Source organism: Argentina silus (genome assembly GCF_951799395.1).
Source record: "Argentina silus genome assembly, chromosome: 2".
NCBI classification, from domain to species: Eukaryota; Metazoa; Chordata; class Actinopteri; order Argentiniformes; family Argentinidae; genus Argentina; species Argentina silus.
The window spans coordinates 28964575-28985228 of record NC_139656.1 but is presented as its reverse complement, the minus strand read 5'-3'; the positions used below and the strand labels follow the sequence as shown (position 1 = coordinate 28985228).

At 43.7% G+C, this 20654-nt stretch overlaps 1 protein-coding gene across 2 annotated transcripts in view; it reads left to right on the top strand.

Moving 5' to 3' along the window:
* clip2 (CAP-GLY domain containing linker protein 2) overlaps nucleotides 1-20508 on the top strand; it is a 27850-nt gene extending 7342 nt beyond the window's left edge. Inside the window, exons 3-18 of one of the 2 annotated variants that reach the window (XM_083665011.1) lie at nucleotides 1-302; nucleotides 6360-6484; nucleotides 8196-8409; nucleotides 9769-9966; nucleotides 10949-11052; nucleotides 11336-11396; nucleotides 12948-12998; nucleotides 13714-14097; nucleotides 14269-14850; nucleotides 14994-15051; nucleotides 15253-15336; nucleotides 15654-15810; nucleotides 16518-16677; nucleotides 17706-17894; nucleotides 18350-18412; nucleotides 19104-20508. The exon at nucleotides 1-302 is cut by the window's left edge and continues 240 nt beyond it. In XM_083665011.1, coding sequence (XP_083521137.1) covers nucleotides 1-302; nucleotides 6360-6484; nucleotides 8196-8409; nucleotides 9769-9966; nucleotides 10949-11052; nucleotides 11336-11396; nucleotides 12948-12998; nucleotides 13714-14097; nucleotides 14269-14850; nucleotides 14994-15051; nucleotides 15253-15336; nucleotides 15654-15810; nucleotides 16518-16677; nucleotides 17706-17894; nucleotides 18350-18412; nucleotides 19104-19115 — 2744 coding nt within the window. In that variant the 3' untranslated portion in view covers nucleotides 19116-20508. The remainder of the gene's footprint in view (nucleotides 303-6359; nucleotides 6485-8195; nucleotides 8410-9768; nucleotides 9967-10948; nucleotides 11053-11335; nucleotides 11397-12947; nucleotides 12999-13713; nucleotides 14098-14268; nucleotides 14851-14993; nucleotides 15052-15252; nucleotides 15337-15653; nucleotides 15811-16517; nucleotides 16678-17705; nucleotides 17895-18349; nucleotides 18413-19103) is intronic. The other variant, XM_083665012.1, reaches the window with a different exon arrangement.
* Nucleotides 20509-20654: the final 146 nt, after the last annotated feature.

The window sequence follows — 20654 nt, the reverse complement described above, 5'->3', positions numbered from 1 at the left end:
TGCGCTACTTCGAGTGCCAGCCCCACCAGGGCATCTTCACGCGCCCTTCAAAACTCACCCGGCAACCGGCGGGCGACGGCAGCGACACCCACTCCACCGAATCGCTGACGACTCAGAACCTGACGCTCCACAGTGTCGGTGGCAACGGTGTCCCTCCTGGCCAGAGGGTGGTCATGCCTCTCCGGGAGGGCATGCTCAACAGCTCAGTGAAGACGGGCAACGAGTCGGGCTCCAACATGTCCGACAGTGGCTCGGTCAAGAAGGGCGGGGATAAGGACCTCCGCGTAGGAGACCGTGTGCTGGTAGGTTCCGTGTCCCATATGGGTGTGTTGGGTAACAAGTGTGCTTTATGATGACACACATGCTTGGGGTGGTGGTGCTAACTAACAGGGTAAATCACTCACTCTTCTCCATTTGCAGGGCTTTACAGCCACCAAGGTTTCGGCTTGTACAACCTCATCAGGGCGTTACCAATCTCGGAACTCAGAATCAAACCTCAAAACTTGATTGAGATTCTTGGAACAAGGAACTTTCCATTTATAGAGTATGACTTAGTGAGACGAGGGCGTTACAAGTGTTTTGGGGATACATTCAAATACTTTCAAACGTTGCAGCTTTTGTTCCCAAATGAACAAGACCAAACCAAAGGGTAAACAATGTGGAAATGGTTTTGGTGGTTTTCATTATGTGGAAAAGCTGACTTACCGGTTCTCATGTAGAAAAAGCTGTTGGTTGGGTTGTTTTGCTGAAGGGGTCCAGAAAAGCTATGTCATTGATTTGAAACTAGTAGGGCCTGATTCCAACAATATGATTAGATTTTTGTATTGGCTGTAATTCCTCGGTAATGCTATTAATGCTTGATAGTCAAATGTTTCTGCCACCTTTATACTGTGCTAATACCAAAAAGTAGAGAAAGTAGACCTGGCAGATTCTGTTTACATTTTCACAAGGTCAAGAACTGCCATTATAACTGCCATTATAACTGCCATTATAACTGCCATTATAACGTTTTCCTATCCAACCACACTCTCTGATGATTAGCCTTGGGTCAGATTGCCTTCCATTTACTGTTGGGCAGCACTAAAAGCTTTCCTGGTGGTCAATATTGTAAATCACACTGGATTACTGTTAGTAGAGCACACATTGATTAGGGGCGCCCCTTTACCAAGCTTCTCAACTCTGCTCTAACTCTCAGCTCTCCATGACTAATGGTGATGAATGTACATGAATGACTGTACAGTGCTGTCATCAAACCTTATTTCAGTGTAAGAGATTCGACATAAGGAGCCATTTTGGAGTTAAGCTTTGAATCCACATTTAACCGCAGGCTTTTGGGAACTTTTGTGTATCTATTGAATACACCATTCACCTCGAAAAAAACCACACATGTCAGGATTTTTGTTACATTTTGATATGTCAGAATGTTTCACATAAAACACCCAAAGGTACTGAAGCACTTGAACATATTACTCAACGATATTATGGTTTGCCCATGCCAGACTATTTCTGAACCACTCCTTATGTCTTGGCTTTCATCCATGTCCTACATTGCTATGCTCTCCATGTATACTAATAAGATTATACATTATAATCGTTAGATGGTTCGCCCTGGCCTACAGAACATTCCTGCCAGCCTTCACCGACTGGAGCTCATCATGAGCCAGCGATGGGGTTCAAATCAAGGTCCAAAGGTGTGAGTTTATGACGGCGTTAGAACTTGATAGCATTCATAAATATACTCCTCTGTGACACCATGAGTAATCAGTTGATCCTACTGGATGCCCCCTGCCTCGGCACTGACATTTAGCACCACCAGAGCCTATATTCCCCCGAGGTGGTGGTGGGGGTCTGAAGGCCTAATGGAAGCTCCGTCACTGACAAGTGACATTAACATCCCTACCCTCATTAGAAGGATTGTGTTATCAGAGCCTTGGACATACACAGAACTGAGGGCTGACTGGAATAGGAGACGACCCCATTTATCCGGGGAGGATATCCCTCGTCATACGTCATTAGGGGTGAAGACAAACGATTTCTCGAAATGAGAGACAGCTTCTGTGGTAAAATACACATGACTAATGTCTCAAATTGCCCTAGCGCTTTGATCTCTGTCATAAACTGCCACCCAGAGCCAGCATGGGATCGTTTTCTTTTGGAGGTCGCTGTGGAATTTCCGTGGAGGGCACCTCTGCAGCTGCAGGGTTGTAAGGAAGAATAAAGTAGTTGTTTTTGATGTACTTCATCAGACAAGGCATGTGTTAACATGCATATTTCAAAACCACTAGCAATCGCCTTTAGCAAAGTGTTAACATTTTTGACATAGTTGTTTGAGACCACATTTATCTCCTCAAATAATCTGCTTGTCTCATCTAGAGGGGTCAGAATGTTGCCAATTAAAGTATTCCAAATGAATGCTAGTTTAGCTAAATTTAACTAAAGAGCATCTCAACACATCTGAATCTCAACACAAGCCTGTTGTTGTGACTGAATGAGCTGTTTGATAGCTACCTGCCAGAATGGAGCCCTGTTGAACCCCATTAGGATGATTCTTTTCTTCCGGGAGAATTCCCAGTGCTGCTCTCGTGTGTCGTATTTCCCTGACTGCGCTGCTCCACACCAAGGACGCCTGAATGTCATTTAAACTGCATGCAATCTAATTCCTCAGTATTGCTTTTTCCATCTGGACTCCAAAACAATACCTCCTCAAGGGGCTGCTGCACTTCACCAGGACAGAAAATGTCAGCGTGAGATCCCCGCCTTTCTCCCAGAGCCATACCTCTCCTATGCATTCAGTAGTTGGGTGCAAATATGTGGAATTAACTTGAGATTCTGCTCTCTTTTTTTAACTGTTTCTAAAAATCTAATGTTTCTCTTGATCTATTATTCCAGTTTGAAGAAACCAATAAACCCAGCTTTAGGCCTATGGCAAACTGACTCAAAGCACCGACATCCTCAGGATGATGTCATTGTCATCGTAGCAAAGATTTGGGGTGACACTCACACACTTGATACAGTATGTGTCACCTCTGCACTAAAAGCTCTGTCTACTCATAGACACCACAACCACATTTTGAAATCACAGCCAGAGATATTGAAGCCTGACGCTCTAGCGAAGGCAAAGCTGCCAGCGTTGTTGCTGAATCACCTCAGACAAACAGGAAGTTGGATAGAGCAGTAGCCAAGAGGGAGGCTGTCTTGGCAGTGCTGGCACTGTGAATCTGTAATCTGTGAATCCCGATGCAGTCATCCATCCATTTATCCAACCCAACTGGCTCCACAAACCACCCACTCTTGTGTTTTGCCTTGCGGTTTCACACTTTGCCTCATGGCTTCCCTGTCAAGATCCATGAAAGCGGGAGGGTTCAGGATAGACTCAGGGCTTGACTCAGATAACCACGAGCCGGTGTGTGTCCTGTTTTGACAACTGAGGCCTGGGTCTTCTTCTTCTTCTTCTTCTGTTTTGACAAGGTTTTGGGTCGGCTTCAGGCTGTATGTTTTTCCTTGGCGTCATGCCGTGCAGGTTTAGGTAAACAGCATGATTAAGGAGGGGGCTGGACATTTTCCGGATGTTCTTCAGGAGAGTTTTTGTTATCACTGCACATCTTCACGGTGATGAATGTGTCTGTCTCCCAGGCCCAGTAGGAGCGCTCCCACAGACAGGAAGTGACTGGGAGGATGTTTCTATGACAACTAATATTTCACACACATGCACACCATATGTGATGGGTTAGAGAAAAACAGTTTCTAGTACTTCACTCCCCCAAAAGACGCAGTGTAGACTGAAAGGTACCAGACACATTACAAGTACTGTATGCTCATGATTGTGAATGAAGGGAATTAGTTGATGAATACACCACTGTAATCCACTGGAAACTGTCCTGCCACATACTTTTTACATTAGGAAATTAAGCTGTACAGGAAGTTATGGTCTTTCCATATGGCCAATTACAGTAGGTTATGCTGTAGCCACTCACAAAAGGCCTCTGTCTTAGGATGAGTAGAGGAGATGTGACAACGCCATGACAGAAGTCATGACTAATGAGTCGAGTCGAGCGAACAATGACACATTCTTCCCCCCTGACGGTCACAATGACTGACGTTTTCTCTCTGCTACATTCACAAAAAAATAAATCCATGATTTACAATACTAGACGGTTTAAAATGGTGAAATGAGATCAGGATGAGCTTATTTACCGATATAAGGCTCATGGAGCAATAATATCCTCCTCTTATTGTGTTCCTTTATGTAGCCATCTCATATCGTTTAGCGAGCAATATGTTCTCGCCGCCAGGAGATGAATCAATACGCCTGTCTGTGAAAGAACCGAGCAGTCCTCCGGAGGATTAGGGAGTGAAAGCTACACCGGGTTTTTGCCATGAGATTGAGCCCGGCGTACACAAATATGAATTCAGACTCAATTTCATTGTCCTGCTCCTTGCAGGGCTTTGAGTAAGAGATACATGCTGGTTTGAATGATGTCATTGTTTAGACCCCAGGGTGGCGGCCCTGGTGACGTAATGTGTTTTCATCCTGTTTATTTCACTTCCTGTTTATATTCTATGTAAAGAGCATTCATTTGTATATGTATTTATCTTGGTTTATTTAGGTTTTCAAGAATAGCAGTGAAAGATAATTAGATTTTCATGGTTGTTTCGTCAGTGTTTTTTTTTTGTAATGTGGGTTTGGGAGTAGACCATATTGTTGTTGTTACAGGGTGGCATTCCTGAGCACAGATGTCTCTTGGCTCTGACAGTGGACCACAGTATACAGTAGCTGACATTGTTTCAGAGAACTCCTGATGGAGTCACAAGGTGTTTGATTCTTTTATCTTACATAATGAGCGAAGACTTGGTTAGTACAGTGGTAGTGTTAAAGGTTGTGTGGTAGTGGTGGTAGTGTTAAAGGTTGTGTGGTAGTGGTGGTAGTGTTAAAGGTTGTATGGTAGTGGTGGTATTGTTAAAGGTTGTATGGTAGTGGTGGTAGTGTTAAAGGTTGTGTGGTAGTGGTGGTAGTGTTAAAGGTTGTATGGTAGTGGTGGTAGTGGTGGTAGTGTCAAAGGTTGTATGGTAGTGGTGGTAGTGGTGGTAGTGGTGGTAGTGTTAAAGGTTGTGTGGTAGTGGTGGTAGTGTTAAAGGTTGTATGGTAGTGGTGGTAGTGTTAAAGGTTGTATGGTAGTGGTGGTAGTGTTAAAGGTTGTGTGGTAGTGGTGGTAGTGTTAAAGGTTGTATGGTAGTGGTGGTAGTGTTAAAGGTTGTTGAGGTCTTCTCCACAATAGGGTGTCTCGTTGTCATCGCAAACATAGTTATGCAGGAGTACAATGTGTTTCTTTAAAGATTGCAATTAACTTTCCGCGTCTACACACTTTTCATCCTGCACAGTTGTCAACCCCGGCCGGTTGGGGTGTGATGCATCATTCGGAGGTGAAGTCATTCATGTGCCGGTGATGGCATGGGAGAGACTCAGCACCCACCCTTGACTGATCACCCTTATGCTGACTGGTGGTCTTTGTAGTTTCTCCGGCCCACTGAACCTGCTTCCTCAGGCACACACACACACACACACACAGACAGACACACACAGACAGACACACACACACACACACACACACACACACACACACACACACACACACACACACACACACACACAGACACACACACACACACACACACACACACACACACACACACACACACACACACACAGACAGACACACACAGACAGACAGACACACACACACCCTCAGTCTGTCTGATCGCACTAGCGTAACCGGCGGTGACCTCTTTTCAGATGCAGAATGTAGGCCATATCAGCGTTTCCAGTCATGCACGATTACACTTCAGCACCGCTACGTTGTCAACCCCGAGACTCTCCCCTCCTGACATCAGGATGCCATACAGTCATCTAACTTCACCCTTGAGAGACACATCCTTCAGTGTCACTCAGGGACATACAGTATGAATGTCTCACCGTCCTGAATAGGCTTGACTCCATCGTCATTAATGAGAGAATATACAGTAGCCCATTTGATTATTGTTCCTCATTTTACTTTATCAACCATATGACTGATGTTTTAGGTATAATAATTTGAATTATTGAATCATTGCAATTATTGAATCATTGCAATTATTGAATTATTGCATCAAGAATTGAATGAGCAAAAAAGAAATATAGCGACAACACCTTCAGGCATGTGTTATATAGTTTGGCTACAGTTGTGAGTTATCTGCGTGTCTTGTACAGTTGTGAGTTATATGCGTGTCTTGTACAGTTGTGAGTTATATGCGTGTCTTGTACAGTATGTGGACGGTATTAGTGAGACGTTGCAGTTGTTCATCGTGCTGCTTTGTGTTGTCAGGTGGGAGGCACTAAGACCGGAGTGGTGCGCTATGTGGGGGAGACTGACTTTGCCAAGGGCGAGTGGTGCGGGGTGGAGCTGGACGAGCCTCTGGGGAAGAACGACGGTGCAGTGGCTGGAACCAGGTACGCACCATCTGTCTGTGTGTGTGTGCGTGTGTGTGTGTCTCTCTCTCTCTCCCTCTTCCCCTCTCTGTTTCTCCTCCCTCCCTTGAGCACAATTTCTCTTCTCTCCCTCTCTCCCCCTCTGTCTCTCTCTCTCTCACACACACACGCACGCACGCACGCACACACACACACACACACACACACACAGAGCTTGCTCTTGTGTCTTTTGCCTTAAACATCTATCACATGTGGTTCAGTGTCAGACAAGATGGGATCATTGCTGTAAGAGCTAGAGGAAATAATTGTCCTATTTTCAAACAAAGGAACCCTCATGCCAGGGGTGTCAAACTAAATAGCAGTTACTTTTATTGAAAAATTGCAGTTCATGTCTTCTCTAATTTTTACACTTTGCAAAGTCATCCCGCGGGCCGGATTGGACCCTTTGGCGGGCCGGATTGGACCCTTTGCCGTATGTTTGACACCCCTGCCTAATGCATATGTCGATGCTATCCCATCGGTCGTGAAATATTCAAATGAAGTTTTTTCAAAATAAAGAATGACTTAAACTCTCTCTCTACTTAAAAAGACTTGAGGTATCGTAAAATTGTTTTGGAATAGAACAGTAGCTGTTATCATACACACCATAGTAGAACTTGCTCCAGTTTTCTATTTGATTTATCAAATACGCTTTTGAAAGATTTATTTCAGCACTCAAAACATTATTGCAAGCCACTTAACCAGAATCATGTTTTCAATCTCAAGTGTGCCATTGCTATCAAAAGACTTTTTGATGGAAGTGAAAGCTTGGCACCAAGTAACCATGACTCATCACAAATCACATATGCCACATATTAACTACACTATATTATATATGACATAATTCATATTAATACCACATGTAAATGCTTGTCTCTGTAGCTCTAATTCTGTTTTTGGTGATGTGTTCTCACACAGTTTAAAGTGTGTGCTGTCTATGTGGTCTGCAGGCTATGCAGCTACATGCTGGTTTGAGTCTTGCTCAGTCTTGCTGTTTTGCGGTCCAGAAATGTCAACATTGATATCGTCAACCATTGCACACTCTAATGAATGTCCTGACTTTATAACTACTGATCCCAGAGGATTTGACAAACAAAAGCAATATGTTGGATATTTGAAACCTATTCAAGACCATTTAATTACCAGTGCTATTGGGGGAAAGGGATTAAGAATAAGCTGTTAGGCTACTATTTTACTAACTCTTATTGATATAATACGTCTTTACGTCATGCACACATTTCACCAATAGGCTAAGACAAAATATTTGCACAGCCAATATTTCCATCAATCTTGTTTCTTACAGCTTTGCGTTGATTTTTCTAAATATTATTGCACAGGCAAATTATTTGGTTACAAATGCAACACGCTATTAACCAAGGTTACACAACTCTGGTTTCCATATTGATATTAGCCAAGTTTCGGTATTAAATCATGCTGCATAACAGATTTCACTCAGAAAATATATTTTCCCCAAATTCGTTAGGCTATAGACCTACAACTGCAATCGTAACCACACTGAAAAGTTACCGGAACCTGTAGTGCTTATTTGATTCATTATCAGTCTAGCTTCTTGGTTTCTCAAAATATTATTCTCAAATCCATAAGGCTACATGATCGATGGATATATCTAGGAATCGAGGAGCCAGAGTGATGTTTAGTTAACCCTAACCCCCCCTCCCTTCCTTGCCTCTAGGTACTTCCAGTGCCCCCCCAAGTTCGGCCTGTTCGCTCCGATCCACAAGGTGATCCGCATTGGCTTCCCCTCCACCAGCCCGGCCAAGGCCAAGAAGAGCAAGCGCATGGCCATGGGTGTCTCCTCGCTGGCCCACAGCCCCAGCAGCTCCTCCATGAGCTCCGTCAGCTCCGTGGCCTCCTCGGTGGGCGGACGGCCCAGCCGCACCGGCCTGGTGAGAGATATGGCCTTATGCAATACATCACCTCAGAAATTCTTGACCACCTGACCACCGTCATGTTATCAACATGTAATACAAAGCTTATCCTCAAGGTGTCACTGTCGTGCCAAGGCGTGCCTCCACACTCCAGACAGTTAGCAACAGATTTTCACCTTTTTTTAAGAGAAGTTTCTGTGCATTCTGGGTAAAGTCAGTTAAAGCTGTGTCGCCCTCTTGGTGCTGGGCGATGGAACTACAAGAGAAAAAACAAGTAAAGAATTCCTCTGCTTCCCTAGCAGTACAATATGATCCTGTCCCATACAATGCAATACCATACTCACAGGCCTGTTGATACTCTCTGACAGAGACATACTGTAAGGTTATATGAAAAACACAATACAATACAATATAGTATACACTGTCCTAGTATGAGATTCACAATATGTACACTATATAATACTGTACCATACAATAAAGAACCAAACCATATAAAACCACCCACACACCTGGTGAGAGACAGAGATGGACAGAGAGAGAGGGACAGGGAAAAATACAGAAAGAGAGAGACAGGGAGACACAAAGAGACTAGAACAGACATATAAGACAAATGAGAGGCATATAAGACATTTGACCATATCAGACACATTTACACATAGGAGAGAAGTATAAGACCCACATGAGAGAGGATGTTATAAGTATTGATGGTTGACCCATCTGTAAGATGAGGCTAGAATGTAGCACAAAGGACGACTGGGTTTGGATGCCCCAATTATCACACTCTGGTGTATCACACTCTCTACCAAACTGTATCTTACACTGTAGGCTGTAGGCTGTAGGGCTGTACACTGTAGGCTGTAGGGCTACATACACAGTTAATCCACCTATAGTATCTCACTGCAAAGAGGGTTGTCTGTCATACAGTCACTAGACAACTCGTTGCCTCAGGTGTGTGTGTGTGTGTGTGTGTGTGTGTGTGTGTGTGTGTGTGTGTGTGTGTGTGTGTGTGTGCCTGCCTGCGTGTGTGTGCCTGGGTGTGCGTGTGTGTGCACCTGTGTGACCCAGTTTGGCTCTCCTTTTGTCCCTTCTCCCCCTCCCTCCTTACTCCCTCCCTCCCTCCCTGTAAACTATTTTGATATCAATGCAGCTCTGTTCATGTGTAATCTTGTGCTTCTGTCTTGTATGTGTTTTTTTGTATTTCCAATGCTGCCAGACTAGACATTCTCTGGACTAGAATGAAACAGTAATTTATCGATACAACGACAGCCCTGAATTAAGCAGTATATAAAGAACTTATTCCATTTCCTTCCACCCCCATCTCCTTCCACCCTGCCCCCCCATCTCCCTCCCTCCTTCCCTCCTCTATTCCTCCCCCAGCTGACAGAGACCTCGTCACGCTACGCCCGTAAGATCTCTGGCACCACAGCCCTGCAGGAGGCCCTGAAGGAGAAGCAGCAGCACATCGAGCAGCTGCTGGCAGAGAGGGACCTGGAGAGGGCCGAGGTTGCCAAGGCCACCAGCCACATCTGTGAGGTGGAGAAGGAGCTCAGCGTCCTTAAGGCCCAGCATCTGCAGGTACAGTTACAGAGTTCAAGCGATGATTGATTGGTATAAACGGGCCCAAAGTGTGCCAAGAAAACATTCCCCACACCATTACACCACCTCAACCATGAGAAGGTATACAGGCGTTCCTAATAAAGTGTTCAGTAACTGTATTTTAACTTTCTGAAACCTTGTGGAGTTGGGGGCTTTCTCTCCACTCAAAAACAAAAACATATTAAAACTTTGATATTGTTTTATGACATGTTGAACATGTGCATGTTACATTTTTATCGTCATTATTGATGGATATGTCTCATGATTTTTGGAGCATGCTAACATGTTAATATGATTGCATAACTAACAACATGTTTCTTGGCCCATTCTCAGTGTACTGGTACTGGTACAGTACTGGTTCATTTAATCAATGATACTAATTGAACTGGACATGGATCCAAGCCCCCTTTCTCACAGCAACAGAAGAATGTTGCCTCACAGGAAAACTTCCAGATACCTGGTGATTTTCCAGTAATTGTTTGATTTAAAATTCAAACTGTTGGAGTATGGAGTTAAATGAAGACAAAATGCTTCCTCTTTCCAGTATGTACGGAGGACACTGTGTCATGAATTTAAAAATCCAAAAATGAATGTAACAATCCCAGGTTGCCCCTTTATGAGTTGATGGAAAAAAGATGTCACGTCGACTCAGAAAAGGATGATTTGTTTGTGTTTGTTTTGTGTAATCACAGAGAAGATTGTCAGGTGGTAATTAGCAATGAAAGCCATTGGCCATGGCCAGATACTGATGACAGTGTCACTGCACTGTCAGACACCGCCACTAACACGATGACACAGCAGTGGAAATATCCCAGCTAGTCATTCCAATGAGTCAGTCATGTTGATTCGCCACGCAGTGGGCCATTTGTGTAATTAGTGAGCACTCAAAGGCTAAAAGTGGAAACATGTTGAGCGGTAGCCTTCTCTTCCACACAAATCCTTCTCTATCTTCTGTTCACAGTACATCACAGAGACCGAGGGCAACCTCCAGCAAGTGAAAAATGTATTGGCCAGCACTCAGAAGGACAAATTTGAACTGGCCAATCAGCTTGAAGAAGAGAAAAGGTATTCTGTGGTGCTTTGTATTGTGCGATCCTGCTGATGACATCCTATGAGTATTACTCTATAGGTTTTTGAACACGATATTATGGTGGCACAACATGAATATCAATAAATATCCATGTACTCTTGAGAGATTCAGAAGACTGAATATAGAGGTGTCCAGTGTTTTATGGGTAAATATGGTAAGATTATATTTCCGGCCTTACCATTTGTCTGGTGAGAAAAATATTGTTTCCTGCTGTATGACACTTCTCTGACATCTAGTGGCCAAAATTTGTTCCGACAGGAAAGTTGAGGATCTTCAGTTCAGAGTGGAGGAGGAATCCATCACTAAAGGAGACCTTGAGGTATTTATCAACAGTTTTGAAAAATATGTTTTAAGAGTTATTCTTTTTTATTTTGCTCAAACGGATGTTCATCCCTATGTGTGTATAAATTTGTATAATACATGTAAAAAAATGTATAAACGTTTTTCCAACATTTCCGCTACATTGAAAATATCTATCAAAGTAACATCAATTATGAAAGACATTTGTCTGAGAGTTTCTAAAACTATGATTCTCACTGTTATGTTGTTCGGCTCAAAAGGCTGTAATGTAAAACCATCAGTTTGCTGACCAGTCAGTAAACTAAGCTCAGACAAGCGGCAAGATAATATTCACATTTCCAATGTTTCTGTCTATAAAATGTCTATCCTTCTTCAATCTATTGACTACTTTTTCTTATAGTCCATGTCAACTTCACATTCCTCTTCAATCTGTACAGGCTTCTGTCCTTCTGTGTCTTGTCTTTTTTTCCTCCTCTACCTCCTGTCTCTCTCCTTTCTCTCTCCTGTAGACTCAGACGAAATTGGAGCATGCTCGTATTCGGCAGCTCGAGCAGAGTCTGCTCATCGAAAAGTCGAGATCAGAAAAGCTTCAGAAAGAATTAGAGGAGAAGCGGGTAACTGGAAGGCCATGCCTGTAGCCATTTTCCTTTACGCTTCTCCACTGTGCTTCCCATACCCAGCCTGAGCCTGCACCAGTCTCAAAGGTCTCCAAACCTCACAGTCACAGTCACAATGCCATCAAACAGAACCCAAGCAGGAAGAGTCTATGACGGAATGGAACTATAGATATAGAGAATAACATGCTTTGCCATGAGCATAGGTTAAACTCGAATTTGCTAAGTATGCACATTTACAATAAACAGATTTTGAGAAGTGAGAAACGCCACGAAACGTATACACTCAAGCGTCTTCTTAAAGCTCCTCATTCAACTCTGTTGTTGAATTATCTCTCCTCTATTGAAACCAAGATAAAGCCACATTTTTGTACTATCATCATACCATGAGTCATGGTTACAGTGCTCCCAACTCAAACACATTAGAGATTTTCCGAGACAATTGGCGCCTCGTCTGATAGTAGACGCTCCCTCCCTCTTGGCTCTCGGCCTCCATCCCACTCTGTTTCCTCTCTTCTGTGAGTGTCGGGGCGTTGGAGACCGCTCAGCCCTGGCTGGTTCTGCAGTGGACTCATGCTGCAGTCATGCTAGGGTTGAGTTTTCACCCCCTCATTTGCCGCGTGCACTTCTGTCTTTTCTTTTTCCGCTTGTTTGCAATTCTCAAATCTGAGTAGCCCAAGGTCGACCACTTGCAGCTGTGTATAGTTTGAGGCTTACAAACCTTCAGAACAATATGAACAACAGGACAAGTAGCTGTCGTGCTGTGGTCTACTGCATCTACATGTTAGTTTTTTATAAGATTCTGATTCGGTTGGGGAACTATTATCTACCCTCTCTCTCATAGGTTATGCTTGATGCACTACAGCTATAAGCGTTTTGTGGTGAAATGACAGTCAGAGTGTAGACCACAAATGAGTCCACAGAGCTTCATATGTGAGGTCTGCTTTTACCAACAGGGCAGACGCAGACTTGATGCAGCACCCTTGAGGTTGGGTAAGAGAATTAAGGTGAAACAAAACAGACCTTGTTTCGGCTTTGCTCCTCCGCTAAGCTGTCTAAACTGTCTTGATACTAAATGGTCTGAAATGTTTATCTCGTTGGTGTTGCATAGTTAATCTTCCCTCTTTGCGTGCTGCATTATTATGTGATAAATAACTACTCTGATAAACAGATAAACTACTGACTGACGACTGTACCAGGTCTGCTCTGTCAGCCGCGGAATCCCGTCGTTTTGTTTGGATGTTTGAAATGTCACTTTCAATGGATACGTATGCTTTTAGTGATTGCCTTTTGTTTAGTGGTATGTCTGAGATTTGTTTGTTTTTTTGTGCATCTGCCTGGCTACTTTTAGAGAGAACGGTTGCAGAGAATGGCTTGCTTTCCTCTCATTCTTCCAACGGATCTCATCCTCTCATAGGTTGCACTGCACCTGCTGATTTAGTGGCCCTAGTTGTTTTGACGTCTGTAAGCAGAGGATTTCCTCAAACCAAGGGGTTTCCCCTCTAATGCTTATTAGCCTACAGGCCCAGTTTCTGTGACTTTATGATTGTCCTCAGCAGGCCTTTCTGGGCCTGTATTCTCCTAGTAGGCATTCTATCTGCTTGATGCTTAATGACGTCACCCTGTGACATCATTGGCTGTTATCCAATGTCATAGTGTTACCGGTGGAAGGAAATGTAATTATGTGATGGCAATAATGTCCGGTCTCTCTTCCTCCTGCAGCAAACCACAGTTGAAGAGAAGAGCCGCGTCATGCAGCTGGAGGAGGAGCTAGCCGTGCGGCGAACCGAGATTGAACAGCTCCAGATTCGTCTCAGTGACCCAGACTCCGACACCCACCCTGTGGAGGGTGGGGAGGCCGCCCCGGGGTCGGGAGCCCACACCGAGTCGTTCCTCCTCAGGGAGCAGCTCCTGTCAGTAGGCCGTGAGCACCACAAGGAGAGAGGTGAGCTGCGGGAGAAGTACGAGGCGGCCCTGGCCTCTGGTCACCAGGAGACAGACAGACTGAAGGCCACCGTGGACAAACAGAGCCAGGAGATCAGTGAGCTGAAGCAGAGAGTCCAGCAGGCCACCAAGGAGAACATGGAGATGATGGACAACTGGAAGGTACTGTATGAGTATCAAAAACTAGTAATGCTGTAGTTTGACAACCTTTTGTGTTTAAAGGTTTGTTTGTGTGTGTGTGTGTGTGTGTGTGTGTGTGTGTGTGTGTGTGTCTGTCTGTGTGTGTGTGTGTGTGTGTGTGTTTAAAGTAACAATATTCTTCCCTTCTGGCAGGTCAAGCTGGACACTCTGGTCAGTGACCACCAGCGTTCCCTAGAGGACCTGAAGGCCTCCATGGCGGGGGGCCACAGCGCTGGGGAGGGACAGGAGCAGGACCCCCAGGAGCTGCGCACCACCCTGGAAGGCCTGAGGACGGGGCACCAGCTAGAGCTGGAGAACCTCAAGGCCAAGCACGAGATCGAGGCAGCCGTGCTGGTCAAGGAGCGCGAGGACCTCCGTGCCCGCCTGCAGGATGTCAAGGACCAGCTGGGGGAGAGCGGCGAGACCTGGAGGAGCCAGACGGAGGCTAAGGGCAAACAGCACCTTCTGGAACTGAGGGAGGCGGCAGAGAAGCTAGCGAAGGCAGAGCAGAGGCTGGGCGAGCTGGAGAAGGTCCGCGGGGAGCCGGACGGGGCGAGGGAGGAGCTGAAGGACAGGCTGGAGCTGGCAGAAAAGAAGATGGTTGACTACGAGGCCCTGCAAAAGGCGGAGGCCCAGAGCAGAGCGGAGGTCCAGAGTCTGGAGGAGAAACTGAGGGTGATGGAGAACAGGCTGCAGGCCGTGCAGGACGACCATCACACACCCCAGGATGCCAATGTGAGGAGGCAGGGGGTGGGGGGGGGGGGGGGGTGGGGGGGTGCGTGCTAGGCTAACTGTATGTGCGTTCAGTAGAGCAGATCCCAGCAGGACTGCAGCAGCAACACAATGAACTAACCCACTTCATTCTGTCTCCCTCTCAGGTGATTGAAAATAATGAAATCTCTGAGGAAAAGATGAAGCTAAAACAGAACATTGAAGGTATCATAGAGATGTTGTTCATTGATTAAGTCATATCTTTGCTGTAACCTTTTGATTGAGACTCCACACATCATCATTAATCTTATTTGAAATGTCACAATGCTGTAGCTTTTTGCTTGGACTTATATAGACTTTTGGGAGACTTGTATTGTTTTAAAAATCCAAAGGTTCTGACAAGCTATGATTTCACCTTGCTTCCAGAAACCATGGAGAAGCTGACCAAAAGGGAAAAAGAGGTCTCCACTCTCACGTCACAGGTTGATGCCCTCAAATCACAGATAACTGGTAAATGATTCCTTGACATACATCTATAATGACAAGCACAACACATTTGCACCATCAACTACAAGGTATCAGATAGGATGTGTACCCCAATAGACATTGAACGAGTGTTTAAATGCTTAAATCATGAAACTGTTAGAATGCATGAATAATGAAACAGGGTCTGATGAATAATGAAGTATGGTATTCCAAGGGTTGAGAATATTGATTATATTATTTTTTGGAACTATGTTTTATATATGTTGAGATTCGGCACTGCAATATCAATTATCCAAAGCAAATATATAAATCACTCTCTTCACATTCTTGTGTTCTATCAGCTTTGGAGGGCAAAGTTCGCTCAGGGGAGAAGAAGGCTGATGCCCTCGTCAAGGAGAGGATGTGTCTGGAAGCGGACCTTGAGTCCATGACAAAGAAGTCCCATGATGCTTCAGGGCAGCTGGTCGTCATCAGCCAGGAGCTGCTGAAGAAGGAGAGGTAATTGGATGAGATGAACCACTATTGATTTTCTACCCCAACTCAGCAATTTCCCTTTGAAATAAGGATGGCACATGATATATCCACTGATATGTAGGTTACATTAGTACACATCAAGGAAGATGAGTTTTGATATAGCACTGCGAAACCGTCCACACTCCTAACATATTGTCTGCATTGTCTACATAGAATCGTGTTTTTCAGAGACTGACATTGATTAAAAAGGAGCTTTTACGAATGCAGCTCGTCTTTGTGATAGACAGCCACTATACATCGACAAAATAGACATCGGTTTTAGTGGGATCAATCCACTTAGGATAAAAGCGGGTTAGGATAATGAGCAGTTAGCTTGATTAAAATGTTGGCCAAAAGTACTTTTTCACCCCTTTAATCAATCTACTGTCATGAATGGGAATGCTGTGTAACCTAAAAGAAATCCATTACTCTAAGGAAATGATACACGCCCCATTGAGGACTCATGACCCTTGAAATATTAGCTATTAAAGTGAAATGATGAAACAATACAACATTGGGTTACTCTGAGTCACTTTGCTTACGGTACCTAATTTTTCAAATTTTGTTACAATTACCTAAATATTTGTTCATCTGCCTCTAAATGTTTTTTCCCACCTTTGTGGGACTGGAGCAGATTTTTTTGTTACCAAAAGGAGGATAACAAGGGTGTCATGTCTGTATTATTGTGTCAGGAGTCTGAATGAACTGAGGGTGTTGCTGCTGGAATCCCCCCGCCACTCCCCCAGCCTAGACAGGGACCTGAGCAGAGAGGTGCACAAGGCGGAGTGGAGGGTGAAGGAGACTAAACTACAGGACGACATCAAGACCCTCAGAGACAAACTACTCTTACTGGTGAGATTGGGCTGCTGGGAGAGGTCAATCATTGTCGAGCTACAGTAGAGATAAATCTCTGCCTGTCATGTCTAATCCTAGTGTGCGTCAATCAGCTGTCTTGTTCATCACACACAGATGAAAGTTGAAGGGTATTATCTGTAGTGCTCTTCAATTAAGAGTAAAACGATTGTATGTCTTTCATATGGTATTTGGGTTTTTATACACAGAGCAGGTCATTTGTAGCACCCTTTCCTAACCATAACGCCTTGAATTTCCCCTCGGGGATCAATAAAGTACCTATCTAACCTCTCCCCTATAAATCTACTCTTGTACATAACCCTGAATCTAGCCACTTAAACATTCAGAGGACAAAGAAAGTGAGGGAAAAAAATATAAAATGTCTCCATGAATGATACAATCAGCATAGTAGTAGCTGTAGTGTGCAGGCAGAGGACTCAAATGAACGACTCAGGGACAACAGCTAAAATCCAAAAGAATAGTCTTTAATTCCAAAAAGCAGGGGTTGGTACACAGGTTGGCAGTTCAAAAAGGCAGATAAGGAGTAGGCAAGAAGCTAAATCAGAATAAGCTCAGGGATCGTAAACCAGGAACGCTAACACTAGGAATAAACGCTGGAACGTATTGACAAAAGTACAAAGACAAACTGGTACAGAGACAGGGGAACACACAGACTAAACACACAGGGAAGGACGATGAGGAACACACAGACTAAACACACAGGGAAGGACGATGAGGAACAGGTGAAGCCAATCAGGGCGGGGTAGACAATCACACAGGCGGGAGACACACACGGGTAGGTAGTGAAGTGTCTGAAACAAGAGACAAGGTGAGTAACGCAAAAAATAAACAGGAAACAATAAATGAATAACATGAAACAAAGACAAACATAAACTAAGGAACAGGACGAGATGTTACAAGAAGAGTGTGTGTGTGTGCGCGTGCTTGTGTGTGTGTGTGTGTGTGTGTGTGTGTGTGTGTGTGTGTGTGCGTGCGCTTGTGTGTGTCTGTGTGCGTGTGTTTCTCAGGGTCGTGAGAGGGCCTCCCCAGACCACCGACGCTACTCCATGCTGGACCCGTCGGCCCTGGACTCTGAGGTGACGCGGCTTCGCCAGAGGCTCCTGAGCACGGAGGAGGCGCTGCGGAACGCCCTAGAGCACAACCAGGAGGTGGACCAGCTGGTGCAGGCCATGCGCACGCGGCCTGACAAGAGTCAGGTAAGCTACTGCCTGTACTTCAAGAACCACAACCATAGCAAATCTCACAAAGTCACCATAGCGGCTCAAACTAGCACGGTACAAATACTACACTGTAGGACAGTAATTGTCAGTGTAATGGAGGTGGTTTGGTGTCAATACACCCTAAATTAACATGTTGGGGTTAATGTTTTGCCCAAATCATCTGAAAATGACTCAGTGACTTGATTTAAATTGGTTTGAGATTATTTAGGCATGACATTTCAAACATTTCAAACATGCTAATTTAGAGTACATTGACATCCATTGTTTTAAAAGAAAATGCTATTAGTTAGCGGTTAGTGACAGTGCCCAGATAAACAGTGGACTAACACGTCTTATGGCGCACAAAGTATGGGATAGTAACCAAAAGAGTAACATACATGACCAATAGAAAATACATTAGAATCTTGACTCAATTTTCCTCTGACTTTCAGGTACATGGCGGTGCAAATTCAGCCAATGGAATTCATCAACAGGATTCTCCCTTTACCCAAGATGTACGTATTGTGTAACACATTACATTAACACAACACTTTAACTAAAGCATGTCAAACTCATCCGTCTTTAACTCCATTAGCTTAATGTGTTATTAGATAGGATAATAAGATATTAACATTGTGTTCTACTTACAGATTTATGCACACTTCACTTTTTGATTTATAATTGTTATTTTCCCCAAGTTACATAAGGATAACATTATGATGAATTATCTGAATTGTACATATTTTATGCAGTATTTACATAGATAGATAGATAGATAGATAGATAGATAGATAGATAGATAGATAGATAGGTACTTAATTTCCCTGAGGGGAAATTAAGGCATTACAGCAGCTCACATCACAAACAACAACAACAAAATAAAGTGACAATAGAATAATAGAATAAAAATAAAATAGACATTTGAAACATTATATACAGTAAGAACAGTCCAATATGATTTAACACCTGCCAGTCTGAGTCACCCCGATCGAGCCAGCCGGAGGAGGAGTTGTACAGTCTTATTGCGCCAGGCAGAAAAGATCTCCTATAGCGCTGCATAGTGAAACGTGGTTGTAATAATCTGTTGTTAAAGGAGCTTCTCTGCTCTGCCACAGTGTCATGTAGGGGACGGGAGGGGTTGTCCATGATGGCCAGAAACCGTTGGCATTTAACCAATTTGTTTTCAATTTCATGGTTGCCTCCCAGGAACAACACTGATATAGGAGAGCAGGAGACAAACTTGAATTGGGGAAATGCAGAGGTACTTTAAGAGAGGAGGCTGATACGTTAAGACTTCGGACTGAACGCTACGCTGGACTCCGGATGACATTTTCTGTTTACAGTTACTACCAAAATGACACACTATTTCAACATGTGAATTTATCTGTTGCAAAAAAATCACCCATTAGCCAATCTTCAGACAGCTCAAGATACTGTAAAATGGTGGATGTTTAGGCGAAGAATCGGTACGACCTTTGACAACTGATGTCTACCCTGCAGACTACCTCCAATAAAAGTATTGGACAATGAGAGAAACAAAAGTGACCTGGACATGGAGTTCATTAGAGAGCTTGACCCTAGGAACTCTTTCAAGAATATGAATTTGGATCCAGGGGACAAATGACTTGGTGACTAATTTGAAAATGAAGAAGAATTTTGCCTCAATCGGCACTTTTACTTTTGTTTTATTTATTTGCCACACTGCTTTTGATCCTCTTTAGATCAGCTGATTTGACCAGTGACATTCAGAAAAACCTGCTAAAGCTTCACTAAATTGATGTACTCCTGTTTAATTTAGGGCTCTGTAGTGAACATCCATGTGTGAATACAACGGGTGCAGCTGGATTCAGTGTAGCCTAATGTTATGCCTATATGAATATAGCTGCATCATCTGGACCTGTGCATACTGTAAAAGTGTATTGACTGTAGCCAACCGAATCAATCCAACCTGGTGCCATTGCACCAAATAGCTTAATGATTTTCTAATTTGATCCGAGTTATTCATTAATTCCACTATGGCTTCATTGAACAATGGTGACCGACCACACCACTTACACACATAGGTTCGTAGACACCAGTATTAACATGTTATGAGTCCGATAAGTAATCTTCCTAAAAACAGACATTTTACTCAGTGTCTTTGCCGTTAAACTAGGATAATTGTCTTGGGATTGCTTTGACCTTTTGAGGCCACCGGGCTGTTTGGAGCAGAACCCTTCTGCTGCTCTCTCCCTCAATTTGAGAACATCTGGATTACATTTTGAAACCCCAATCATAATGTACCGAATTTATACATTCCGTCTTCCAAATGTTATTATCTCCATTTTAACAAGCCAACTGGGAGATTATAAGTGCAGTCTATTATTGTATTACTGGAGATTTGTTGATATTTGGTCTTTGGGAGAACATTATACAGATGTGAGTAAAGTGGAATGTAAGACTTGGGAGTGACATTTCATGGACAAAGGGTAGGGCTGGCCCCAGTCTGCCAAACTGAAGCTATTATTGTCATTGGATACTGTATATTGCCTTTTTCAGATGATGAAGAATACTTCATACCCTTGATTGCTGTAATGATTTCTGAGATTGAGTCATTAAATATTAACAATGTGGGCAAACGATTGTGGTGTTTTATTTCACATGGACATATGTTCATTTTTTTATGTTTTTTATTTTTTAGAACCCTTTCTCACTAAGAATAATTTTACAATAACAAAAAGACGTGGCTAATAGCCACTCTTCACCTAGTGTACTGTT